We start from the raw sequence: 14079 nt of genomic DNA on the forward strand, positions 1-14079 counted from the left end.
TTATTAATAAAGAAAAATAAAACAATGATATTGCTTTTATAATAACAGACATATCAGACAACTGCTCAGTTAATTACTGATAAACGTTTACATCTACTGAGCATTAGTACTGTCAGCTCATTGTTAATAAATGTGCCAGTTCTTACTAAGTTCACTAACTTTGGCAATTAATAACAATAAAGAAAAAATAAATATCATTCTTAAAGTTACAGTTTTACAAAAGTTCCCTGAAGAAAGTCATTCAATCAAATGTTCCTACTCTGGGGAAACCGAGGAGGGTTGTCATTGACGTCAGTCAGCGTGATGTTCACCGTGGTAGTCCCAGATAATCCTCCCATCTGGCCGCCCATATCCTTAGCTTGAATCACTACTTGGTACTGCTCCCTGTTTTCTCGATCCATGTTGAGCAAGGCTGTCTTGATGATACCTGTGGGTATGAAATTCAGAAATGGAAAGCGATGTAGTAAAAATACTTTCCAAAATTATTTATTTATGCAAACAAACATAGATTGTCACCCACAATGTGCCTAACACTATGCAGATGTCATGGATGACCATAAAGATGATTGATTATAGATGACCTTTGTACTGAAGGCAATTAAAACCACATAGGGGAGGTAGATACATTAAAACCTACACACACACACACACTCATTCACCTATAATGCAAGAAGAATGAAAACAGATGTAAATCACATCCTTCAGTAATGTAGACCGTAAGTTGTATAACTGTTAAGTGTGATAAGATGACACAGCAAAACATAACTTGGCATGTGGCACAGTAGTATACTACTATGCCACAGTAGAATAAAAGACAATTATTAGGTGTATTATGAGGAAATTGTTAAGAAAGTCATGTATACTTGAGAAGACTTCCCTAATGGCTAGGCAGGTAAAGAATCTGCCTGCTGATGCATAAGACGTGGGTTTGATCCCTGGATGGGTAGACCCACTGGAAAAGGAAACAGCAACTCACTCTAGTATTCTTGCCTGGGAAATTCCAAGGACTGGGGAGTCTGGCGGGCTGCAGTCCATCGGGTCAAGAAGAGCTGGGCTTGACTGAGCATGCATATGTATGTGTGTATACTAGCACTGACTCTTGAGTTTCACTTTACTGATTGGAATTGACTGATGCCTCCTCAAATATACCCACCATAATGAATGTTCTGAGGATCTTCTAAACCACAGAACTATGGTCTTATGAAAACAGTATTGGTTCTCTTATAATAATCATCTTGTATGATCCTAGAGTATCTTTTCCCTAAAGCTGAGGTAAACTTTAGTTCAACAGGTCCTAGCAGTGACCAACACTCTTCAGCTAGATAAAAATTATCTCTATTGTTAGGTAGTTATAAAATAATTAGTTTAAAGAACTTCTAAAATTTCATCTACTTTCTGTGTAAGGCTTAGGCTTAAATTAACCACATTCTTTCAAAAATCACTGAAGTCTTAATAACCTTCTCTGGTGGCACATTCCAATGCTTAATGACTAATGAGACTGAAAATATCTTTCTTTATTTTTAACAGAATACCTCAGACAACAGGTCAATCTTTTTCCTATGGTGCTGGCTCCAGTGAAAGTGAAACTGCTTTCTATTCTCCAAATGATATTACTTCTCTATTTAAATACTGGAGATCACCTTAGCCTTTTGTCCTTTAGGTTGAATAATTCTAATTTTTCATCCTCATTGTCTCTAAACTCAACATTTTCTTTCTCCTTGGGATTCTTTCCAAGTTCATTGCACCTCTTACATTGATTCACTAGATATAGTAACTTAGAAAGGGTTTGACATCCAAACAATAATGGAAGCTTGAAAATTGTGTAAAAGGAATTTGACTCTTAACATGATAGCAAAAATACACGTGGAATTTACTATACAGTACAAGTTCAGTTCAGTTCAGTTGCTTGGTCGTGACTGACTCTTTGTGACCCCATGGACTGCAGCACGCCAGGCCACCCATGTCCATCACCAACTCCTGGAGTTTACTCAAACTCACGTCCATCAAGTCAGTGATGCTATCCAACCATCTCATCCTCTGCCATCCCCTTCTCCTCCCACCTTCAATCTTTCCCAGCATCAGAGTCTTTTCCAATGAGTCAGTTCTTCACATCAAGTGGCCAAAGTATTGGAGTTTCAGCTTCAGCATCAGTCCTTCCAATGAATATTCAGGGCTGATTTCCTTTAGGATTGACTGGTTGGCTCTCCTTGCAGTCCAAGAGACTCTCAAGAGTCTTCTCCAACACCACAGTTCAAAAGCATCAATTCTTCAGCACTCAGCTTTTGTTATAGTCTAACTCTCACATCCATACATGACTACTGGAAAAACCATAGCTTTGACTAGATGGACCTTTGATGGCAAAGTAATGTCTCTGCTTTTTAATATGCTGTCTAAGTTGGTCATAGCTTTGCTTCCAAGGAGCAAGCATCTTTTAATTTCATGGCTACAGTCACCATCTGCAGTGATTTTGGAGCCCAAGAATATAAAGTCTGTCACTGTTTCTGTTATTTCCCCATCTATTTGCCATGAAGTGACAGGACTGGATGCCATGATCTTGGTTTTCTGAATGTTGAGTTTTAAGCCAGTGTATATATTGTATATATTAAAACACAGTTCATCATAGATACTATGCTACTTTGTGGAGAAGGTGCAGAAAACTGAGATGTGGAAAAAAGAGTTAAGGCAATCCATTTTTTTTAAGGGCAGTATCAGTTAAGATAAGCTAGACAATGTGACAACCAACAAAGTAAAATCTCAGTGGCTTAACAAAACTAAAGTGCTCTGAGTAGGCCAGAAAGAAAATCTGCTCATGATAACCTTTAGACATTCAGGCTGAAGACTTCACTTGAGACTGGTTTCCATCCATGATCACTGTGGCAAGTGGGAGGGAAAATGGTGGATTATGCACCAGGTCTACAAGTTTTGCTTGGAAATGACTCATATGACTACCACATTTTATTGCCCCAAATAAATCACATGGCTACATCTAGCTTTCTTGTAAGGTAGAGAGATGCAATCCTACTAAGTAACTAGAAAAAGAAGAATCAGAATATGTGCAAACAACCATCTTGGCTATCAAAAGGGGTTGGCCTTTTAGTTTTATCTCAAACTGGAGGAAATAGTAAGGTAATGTGTAATTTTTCCAAATCTCCCTTGTATAAACACAGTATATGAAAGATCCATTGTCAGATTTCTTGATTAAAATGATCTGGATGTCATGTTTACAAATATGTCACTGGTGCTTGGAGATAAATCTAAGAAAATTCAATCACACTGATTGTTTTTATTAAAAGTTGCTAGCTCAGCTGAGCATGTCAATTAAAATTACATATCTTAAAAAGAAGATGCAAGAGGAATTCTAACCTGTTTCTGATTCAACTGAAAAATAGGGCTGCCCCTGTAGGATGCTATAGACAACTTTAGCACTGTTCCCGTAGGTTGGATCATCAGCATCAGTTGCAGTGACTTGGACAACAAATGTGCCTGTAATGAAAGAAACATGAATTGAAAATAAATGAAGGGTTCATTATGGATCCTCAATACCCACACATTAGGAAAAAGCACAATCATACTTCTATACCAAACTATCATGGCCAGGGAGTGGAGAACCACAATAGGATGCTAGGCTAAAAAACCTTGGATTTCTTATTCTCAAGGAATGTGAGCAACATTCATAAATATTTAAAGGATTAAATTGGGCTTCCTAGGTGACTCAGTGGTAAAGAATCCACCTGCAGTTCAGGAGACATAGGTTCGATATCTGGGTTGGGATCATTCCTCAGAGAAGGAAATGGCAACCCACTCCAGTATTCTTGCCTAGGAAATCCCATGGACAGAGAAGACTGGCAGGCTACACTTCATGGGGCTGCAAAAGAATTGGGTATGGTTGCTCAGCTGGTAAAGAATCTTCTTGCAATGCAGAAAACCTGGGTTTGATCCCTGGGTTGGGACGATCCCCTGGAGAAGGGAATGGCTACCCATCTGCTGTATTCTTGCCTGGAGAATTCCCATGAACAGAAGAGCCTGGTGGGCTACAGTCCATGAGGTGGCAAAGAGTCAGACAGGACTGAGCGAGATTCACTTCCCATTAGTGACTAAAAACAACAAGGATTAAATTAAAGGGGAGCATGGGAAGGATCATGACTTTGGGTGGAACTGATTCCAATCCATCTCCAAGGGTGAGATTTGATTGGATTTTTGCTACAGTGATTCTTTCAAGTTGTCTAGGCCTAAATCTATTGGCATCTTGTACTACTTTCTCTACAAGGATTAGTTTAGGTATTGTTCAGTTGGAGGGCCATTTGTGATTTTGCTGAAAATTTGTTGTGTCATAGGTGCTTTTGCTCCCTGAATGTAACGTGCTGGTGTGGAGCCTGAAAATGCAGCAGCTATTTTGTGATCTTGGCAATGCCAGTCCGAGGGCAAAGCTGAATAGGACAAAATTACAGAGAAATAGCTAGAATCCAAATCAAACTATGTTCAAAGTCCACTTTGCTTTTAGACTTAATGTGACCAATAAACACTTTCATTGTTTACAGTAATTTGAACTGGGTTTTCTGTTACTTATAAATAAAAGCATCTAGGTGATAAATCTATCTGATAGAATATAAGATGTTGAATGACCTTCTCTTGAACCTTAAGAGAAGTAGTTTTGGATTAAGTAAAGAATTAATTGGAATAGTGGAGAATACACATCCTGAATTTATAATCCCCAAAGATGATTACAATTAAATGTACAAATTAAGCTATGTTGTTTCAGATTGGCATTCTTATTGTAGAGACCATACTTAATAATAACCTTCAAAGTACCCCTAATCCCCATGAAATTCCATGCAAATTTTTGTGTGTATGCCTAGATGGATATGACACAGTGGAGAAATGCCATAGATTTTACCTGATTCTGAAAGGGGTCTGTGACTTCTTAAAAAGATAAGACCCTCTGAGTAACATCATTTTATGGATGATTTTTGGTATTCGTATTAGACAGAGTAAACATACTGATAGAATTCTCCTGTCCACGAACAGGGTAGGGAAGTCACAGTTAGGGAATACTGGAATTTTCACCCTACTTTTATAATATCTAACCAATTCTATTTATTGAACTAATACACTATACTGTCTTAGGGAGGCACACTCTTGGATGTTGATACATGAGATAGAGCATCCATCCTTGTAATTTAGCAAGGAATGAGGGGAGGATGAAAGCATAAGCTTTTAGAGTGAGAATTAATAGTAGAAGTCAACAAACACCTATGTTCTTACTTGACATCAATGCAAAATTTGATTGCTTTTAGAATATGATTATCTGGATATTTTGAGTGCCTATTAGTTGCTGATGTGGTACTTGGGGCTGTGCACTTGTTTTTTCCTTTCATTCTTATGGTAAGGATTTAGGAGTTGTTGTTTATTATTTCTTTTATAGATATGAAACTGGAGGGTCAGAGACACCAAGTCGTTTATTTACCTAAGGCTACATAGTTGCTTATTAGTAGTGATAGTTTCAAGCTCCGGTCCATTTGGTACCAGAGCCCATCTATACCACCTTGTTGCTGTCCCATTACCTTTATGTGACTCCTCTAGGATGCCTTTATGCTCACGATAATGCCCTGTTAATTTATGATAATGATGAATATCAACATAACTGCGCCTGTGTGCAAGTCGGAAAAAGCCTTCTTTTCCTCAAGACCTGTTATTGCCAGCTACCACCCAAATATTGATAAAACATATTTAACTCTATAATGGCTTCAGAAGCAAATGGTGCCCCTTATATTGTACAGTCACACTTTTCACATCTGGCTTTAGCTGCTCTGCATGGTGCTGATGACCAGACAGTCTTTCATTAATTCTTTTTGCCCTTTACCACACAGATGAAAAATATTTTTTTCTGAACAAATCTTCTGTTTAAAAGAATTCTAATCCTCCACTTTGGTAATGATTTGTGATTTTTCTAACAAAACAAAGCAACTTCAAGTAATGAGATGAGCAACTTCTTCATGAGAAACATTTGGATGTTTTATAATCATTTCTGTAGATTAGCTATTGTTCAAGTCTTGGAACTGTGAACTGAAATATCCTTGATATCTGACTCACAGAATGATGGAAATGTTTTTATTATGTAATCTAGCCCTTTTGAACTTGACACCGAGTGAAACTTAAAATAACCCTTTACACAAGTAGATGAAAATTTGTCACTGTCTCTCCTGAAGTGTTTTAATGTGGTTAACAATGATGTCAGTAGGATTTTTTTCTTAATTTAAGAAAAATTCACATTTTCCCAATCTAAGCAAACTAAATGCACACATTAAAATTGGTAGTAGAATTCTGCACAGAGTATTAACTTACCATATTAACGTTATGAAAGTCTCAATTTTCACCACTTAATAAAGAATATATCCCATAGACATAATCTGTGTATTATTCATGGATTTTTAAAAAAAGTTTTCTTTGAGTCTCTTTCTCAAATATAATTACTCTTCAGTCTGAACTGTAAACTCAGGGCTTTTGTTTTCCACTGGGGAGATCCTTACCCAATGCCCAATTCTACTATGGGCTAAGAGAAAGAGAGAGGACTAACAAGAAATAAAGTGGGCATTTAGAGTGGGAGAGGAAACAGATGAAATGATTTCTCCTTCTCCCTGCCCTTCTCACTCTGCCACTTTTCATTCCCTAATCACTAGAGGAAATGCTGTTTTCTTAAAAATAATAAGACTAATCTTAGGAGACACTGGTCCACTTATAAAAAGGACCTAAATGGATTGTTTGACACACAGTGCATCTAGAATGTAGCATCCAAGTTCATTCAGTTCAGCAAATTTCACTCTGAGGATTCCTGATTCAGGTGATGTACTAGAGGAAAGAGTTGAATCACATCTCACTTACCAACATCAGACATTTCGGGAACAGTGGCCGTGTAAACCTCCTTGGTGAATATTGGTTCATTGTCATTGATGTCATGGATCTTGATGATGAATTCAGACTCGGGCTCCACGGGTCTCCCTGTTTTTCTGTTTATAGCCTGAGCTCGAAGTATGTAAACAGGTTTTTCTTCCCTGTCCAGCCTCTTTGTGGCCTGTATGTCCCCTGTGTTTTCATTGATAATGAAGAGATCTCCTGCTCCATCTCCTGAAAGGATATATTTAAGTGATCCATCTCCTCTATCCTGGTCTGAATGTAACTAGTGTAGGAAAAAAAAATTAAAGAAAGTAAAAGTCAAGCATGTGATCCTGAACTGTTTGTCTTTATGATGCAATGCTATGTTAACTTTCATTCAAGTCTTTCTAAGGGTTGCAGATTTTTTTCTTTTACTGTTTACTGAAATCCTCAATAGTAAATGCCATTTGTTAATGAGCATGTTTCCTTATAATCACAGAAATTTCCAGAACTGGAACTTGTGTAAAATTTAGTAATCTTCATTTTGAAGAATCAAAAACTACAGGCCAGAACAATAAAAAAATGCCCAAGGACACATTAGCCTGGCTGGAACAGAACTATTTTCACTATTTCTCTCTTTTCACTACAGTTTTCAGATTCTATCAATACAGCCACCCCCTCACTTTTATGTACACATACTCACTAGAGAAGCAATACACTGTTGAGAAAAAGATTTTGAATTTTTTAATCAGAGAGTACATTCTGCATCTACACTTTGCTATCTTGGTGTATTTAGGGATGCTAGTTAATCTTTTTTATTTTAATATGATGGAGATGATAGTCAATTTTCTAGGAAGTGTGAAATTTATTTATTTATGAAATTCAACTCAGAGTGTTTGGAAAAAAAAAAAAAATCTTAAGTGCTGCCAGGGACAATGCCTTGAATCCCCACCAGCTAGGTAATTTACACGGTCACTTGGAATAAGAATATTTAACACATATTTTAGTTTAATATGGGAAAGGACCTTCTAAAACTTAGTCAGCCTAAAATGGAATAATCTGCCTTATGAAGTAGTTGGTTCTCTGCCCCTGAAGGCAATCAAGCAGAGATTCTGATAAGATAAACAGCCAGTGAAATGGGTCTGGGTAAAGGGTTGAGCTAATGAACATAAAGACACAACTGAAGTGAAGAGGATGATCTTAACTTGAACATGTAGCCCATGTTACTTATTCTGAATTTCATTTCCACTGTGTTGACTTCCCTGCTGTTTCTTTAGTTCCCTTTTTCCCACCTCAGCAAGACTTTGGGCACTGTCTCACAGGTCTTCTGATAATCTAAGGCTCTTCACAAATTTTTTCAAAAAGTGCTTTTTATCAAGAACTTTTTTAAGACTTCAGTTGTAAGTATACATACAGAAGGGTTAGCGTTCATAGGAAAGCTGCTAATCTTGAAACCTGTGAGGACCCTGTGCAGTCCTCTTGGGTATAAAAGCCCTTCTGTGTTTCTTCTTTCTTGTTTGTAGAAAAAGGCTTTAGTCTCCTGGGCCTTGCCTGAGTTCCAAAGAGCAGACTCAAGCAGTTACTAATTAGGGAAGTGAGGGAATGCACAAACAAAGGAAAAGCAAATCATTCAGTGATAAGACAGAGTCCTAGTTATACACAGTCCTAAGAGATATACATAACAATCTGACAAATATTTTGAGTTCTGCAGAAGCTAAGCCCCCCACACAAGGTGGAGGATGGTGATTTACATGCTACCACAAACATGTAGACCCCAGATTGTTTGAAACCAGAAGGTTGATGATTATGATTCCTGAAACATTACCCCTTTACCTTACCATCAACCAGTCAGAATAAGGTCCGTAAGCAGCAATTCTCATGCCAAATGTTGCCTTTAAAAACCCTTTCCTGAAAGCTATCAGGGAATCTGGGTCTTTTGAGCATGAGCTGCCCATTCTTCTTGCTTGGTGCCTACAATATATTCTGTAGTTTCCTTTGTTACAACCTGGAGTCAGTAGATTGGCTTTGCTGTTTAGCAGTTGAGCAGACCCAAATTCTGTTTGGTAACAATCTCTACCTTACTTCAACTCTGTCTAAGTGGAGCATTAGCTATGTTACAATAGTAATGGCAACACCAGCAACAGGCAAACCAACTCTGTGTTCTCTTGATTAACACTGCATGGAATATTCAGAGTAACTTCTACAAACATATTTGAAAATAGAATCTCAGGAGAAAAGGGGGACTTAAAAACATGTAATCCAGACTTTATATAACTGTGTCCCATGGAATATCATTTATACAAAATGCTGAGAAAAAAGGTTCCGTGGCCCAATAATTTTGGGAAATACTTCATATTCTGCCTCTTTCTTGGAGTCTCCCACTGCCCATTAACTTAAGAAAGGCTATGAGTACCTACAGTTCCAAACTGTACTAAACATTATTTGACCTGGCTTTCCTGAACTTTCTTTGCTTATGTATCCTTTTTGGGTGTGATCCATACTGATGTTCCCCAAAACAGTTTTCCAAGAAACTCATTTTGGGAAACATGAGCTAACTGAACACATCATTGCAGAGTCAACAAACTGAGGCTCTAGAGTACATGCTGCTGCTGCTGTTGCTAAGTTGTTTCAGTCATGTCCGACTCCGTGCAACCCCATAGACGGCAGCCCACCAGGCTCCCCTGTCCCTGGGATTCTCCAGGCAAGAACACTTGGGTGGGTTGCCATTTCCTTCTCCAATGCATGAAAGTGAAAAATGAAAGTGAAGTCGCTCAGTCGTGTCTGACTCTTAGCGACCCCATGGACTGCAGCCCACCAGGCTGCTCCGTGCATGGGATTTTCCAGGCAAGAGTACTGGAGTGGGGAGCCATTGCCTTCTCCGTCTAGAGTACATAGAGTTTCCCAAATCACACAGATCGTGTGAGAGTCAGTTAGACCTTGAGTGCAAGAAGAGACTTATAGATTATTCTGTGTAACCACCTCATTTTGAGAGATAAACTGTGCCCAACACCACACGGCTATTGCTAGTTAACAGCAGAGTTTGAGGAAGAGAATATTATTCATGCAATTAGTAGCCTTGAAAGCAATTTGACAGAAATAATGCAAGATAAATGCGAACGGGGAAGAAATTGCTTAGAAGTGAGACAAACGCAATAAGAAATGTAAAACAAGTGCATACCATGATTTGTGTAATGTGATATGCTAAGAAAATGTTGAAACCTTGATTATACAGAAAGAGCCACTGGGGAAAGTTTTAACTCTCCATTGTCAAATTCTAATGACTGAAGAGAGCTCTTAAAAAGCTATTTCATTAACTCACGAGTAACGAAAGCGATGTCATTGCCCGTTGGATCTGGCTCCAGGGCAGCCATGGTCAGCAGCCTGGCACAGTGCAGGGAGCACCACATCAGGAGAACCACATGTAGCTCTTGCTCATCCTCTCACTCACCAAGTGTGAGATCATAGAAGAGTCAATTAACCTCCCAGCACTGGGATCCTTACCAGAAAATGAAGATAATGGAGCTACAGGACAAAGCTGTCATGAAGCACTCTTTAGAGACTATATACAAAGACTATGTTTATTCCTACATAAACATGGGATAAAAGCATGTGTTTTATAGTGTCTTCCAAATTTAAGACACTGTTACTATGATTAGCTCTTAGTTCATAATAAACAGGTTTTTGCTTTTATTTTGACTTTGAGAACTTTTCTGAGGACTTTGAAAACCCCATTTAACAAACGCACGGTATCGCTGAGGTAAAATCTGTTATCAAAAGCCAGTATTCTTCTACCAGGTGGCAACTGTTATCTTTCCATGTGATTTATTATATTCTGCATTCCGCTAGATTCTAGACTCCCCTCGACTGGTTCTTTCATCACTTTCAATATGCAATCGCTGCACACTTAGTAGGTGAATACCATATCTGGTCACAAGATTTATTCAGGCAAAAGTAATCAGAAACTTATTTTTAGCTGTCAGGAGACACCATGTTGATGACTTATAGAACAAACACCAGGACAATATAAAAGGGCAGTGGAGATACCAACTAAGAGTGTGACCAGGGATTGCTCGGCAGATTCCACTTCTGATTTATCAGTATTTGAAAACTAGTGGGAAAATGCATCTCTTCACAAAGGCATTGTATGATAATAAAACAATTTAACCTCACCCCACTTCCAGCACAGTGTCTGCATCTGATGAAGTACACAGAATAGAAACTTCTGGAAGCCTTAGTGTGCTCTTTCTCTACTCAGCTCCCCCTCTGCTGAACCCCCCTGGGGCCAGTTCTTTTTTTTCTCTTCTTGGGGAGAAGAGGAAACATAAGACATCAGTGCAAGTGAAAGTGGTGGTGACAAGCAGACATTAGGGGTTTATTGAGCTCTTAGAATTTAATTGGATTTTTTTTCCTTTGTGATGTCATTCATCATGGCCACTGTAAAAGGCAGAAGTTAAACAACAACAAATAAAAGGTTGTAGGCTGCCTGAGGCATGTTTTTTACTAATTTCAGTTTAATGTGGCTGTTCCATTAAGTTTAATCATCTGGTTCACTTTTAACGATTCACCATCAAGTAAAAATTATCCACTTTCCTCAGAAAGTCACGTTTCATCTGGGGCTCTCAGGACTTTTTACTACTGTACCTGGAGGATTTTGTTTCAGGAGGAGCTCTTGGTCTTTGCTTGTTTTTCTGTTGACTTATCATCCTCATTATTTTTAAAATAATAAAGTTTAAAAAAAATTTATTTATTTAACTTTCTGTTTGCCCTGGGTCTTCATTGCTGGTTTTCTAGTGGCAGTGAGTGGGGGCTACCTTCGAGTTGCAGTGCACAGGCTTCTCATTGCAGAGGCTTCTCATTGCAGAGGCTTCTCTTGTGGAGCACGGGCCCTGGGTGTTCAGACTTCAGTAGGTGTGGCAAGAGGGCTTCGTTGCCTCGCAGCATGAGGAATCTTCCTGGATCAGGGATTGAACTGGTGTCTCCTGCATTGGCAGGTGGATTCTTAACCACTGGACCACCAGGGAAGCTCTGTCACTATTTTTTTTAAGTGTAGTACTTTAACAAGTAAATGCAGGAATTTGGTGTTACAGATATGACCCCATGACAGGCATCACCAAAGCAGTGCCAGGATCTTTTTACCTGCTATATGCACCACCTCCCAACTTGATTCTGACTCCAATTCAAAGGTGTGACACTAATTCTACAGATTTTAGTGGCTTATGGAGCTAGTTAATGCTGCTCCCTTCCTCCCATTACCTATGTGTCTCTGAGTCACTTGTCTAAGTCAGTAACTAAACTGAATTTTCTAAGCATCATTGAGACAAGAAAGCAGAGTTTAAACAGAAGCATACCTACATGACATGACACATCTGAAAGTACCTTAACAGGGGAAGGAATTATGTGATTTTGTTTTCTAAAATAAAAAATTGGGTTATGACTAATATGCTTACAGAAAGTAATGAGGCCCTTTAAGAGATGGAATGAGTGCTAATCTGAGATGTACAAGAATCAGAGAACAGCCATGGTTAAAAGATGTCTGATTGGGACTGAAGTGTAGAAACTGGGTTTGCAGCAGAGAGAACACCTTTGTGCTAAACAGACTGAATAATATTTTAAATTGGGAAAATAAATTTACAAATCAAGTTAGGACAAATTGAAGCTTAACTGAATTCAATATGTATATGTATACACATACATATCTTGACATATGCTCATATACATAATACTAATAAACATACTTAATGTTGTAAAAATTGTAAAGAGCTTGTTAGATAGAGTTTACATCTGGAAGTAATTTCTCAAAGTCCATGACAGGGATTAGGAGTGGATTTTGTTTTAGAGATCATAGGATTAGATAGGTAAAAAATCTTTTAATTAAATTTTATATTATCAACATATTTTAATAATGCTATATTTGGATGTTAGTGGTTAGTATGAGTTAACTAATTTATATCTGATGATTTTTTTTACAAGTTAAAATGTTGATGGCAGAATATTGGGTGGCCAAAATTTCATTTGGGTTTTTCTATAAGATGTTCTGAATGAACTTTTTGGCTGCCCAATATTATTGTGGTGGGCTGTTGGAACCAGTTAGCCATGCAAGATCTCAGACCTCATCTGCCACCAGAATCAGAAACTGAAAAGGTGTAGCTCAGCAGTCTGTGTTTCAAGAAGCCCTCCAGTAATTCTGATGAGTGCTCAAGTTTGAGCACTAGTACTAATGTTAAAAGCATGCATGATTTTGGGCAAAGGAAAGCAATGGGTATAAAGTCACACTATGGGGTAGTTGTATAACTTTGGGGAACTTAGTTAATTTCTCCAGGTCTTTTTCTCATCTACGTAAGAATAATACTGATACTTAGTTTACAGGTAGGTTGCTCTGAAAATTAATAAAACAATATATGTAAAATGGTTAACAGAAGGTCTAGCTCAGAGATATGCTTCAATAAATTATTCTTACATCATTTAGTTGTTCAGTTGCTAAGTCGTGTCTGACTCTTTTGTGACCCCATGAACTGCAGCATGCCAGGTTTCCCTGTCCTTCACTATCTCCCAGAGTTTGCTCAGATTCATGTCCATTGAGTCAGTGATTCTATTCAACCATCTTATCCTCTGTTGCCCCCTTTTCCTCCTGTCCTCTTACATCATAAATATGATGTATTCAATAGGCGGATTTTGAAGGTGAAAAGGCTTGTGTCTGAATTCTGACTTTCCTACTGATAAACTAAATTAGATTACTGTAGTAGTCATGCTGTTCATCTTTAAGACAAAACTCAAAAATAAATAAATAAAGAAGAATGGTTTGGAGAGGTGATTAGGTCAGTTGGGAAGTACTGAGTGTAAGTTGTCCAAGATATTTGCCTGGGAATTAGCTGTATCCATAACTCTGGATCTCAAGAAAATGTCTGCTCTGGGGTTATATAGAGATTTGGACATTAATGGCATATAGATAATAGTGGAATCTATGAAAATAGATGGATAATCTCATTTAGAGGGCTTCCCTGGTGCAGGAGACCCGGGTTCAATCCTGGGTTGGGAAGATCCCCTGGAGAAAGAAATGGCAGCCCACTCCAGTATTCTTGCCTGGAAAATCCCATGGACGGCGGAGCCTGGTAGGCTACTGTCCATGGGGTCGCAAAGAGTCGGACACGACTGAGCGACTTCACTTCACTTCATGTGAAACAAGGGAAGACAAGGACCTAAGGAATATCC

At 38.3% G+C, this 14079-nt stretch overlaps 1 protein-coding gene across 3 annotated transcripts in view; it reads right to left on the minus strand.

Moving 5' to 3' along the window:
• CDH6 (cadherin 6) overlaps positions 1–14079 on the minus strand; it is a 150471-nt gene that overhangs the window by 29299 nt on the left and 107093 nt on the right. For all 3 annotated transcript variants that reach the window (XM_027520098.1, XM_027520099.1, XM_027520101.1), the window contains exons 3-5: positions 6880–7174; positions 3364–3483; positions 260–427 (exon numbers count right to left, since the gene is read on the minus strand). In XM_027520098.1, the coding sequence (XP_027375899.1) occupies positions 260–427; positions 3364–3483; positions 6880–7174 (583 nt within the window). The remainder of the gene's footprint in view (positions 1–259; positions 428–3363; positions 3484–6879; positions 7175–14079) is intronic.

This window comes from Bos indicus x Bos taurus, chromosome 20 (genome assembly GCF_003369695.1).
Source record: "Bos indicus x Bos taurus breed Angus x Brahman F1 hybrid chromosome 20, Bos_hybrid_MaternalHap_v2.0, whole genome shotgun sequence".
Classification (NCBI taxonomy): domain Eukaryota; kingdom Metazoa; phylum Chordata; class Mammalia; order Artiodactyla; family Bovidae; genus Bos; species Bos indicus x Bos taurus.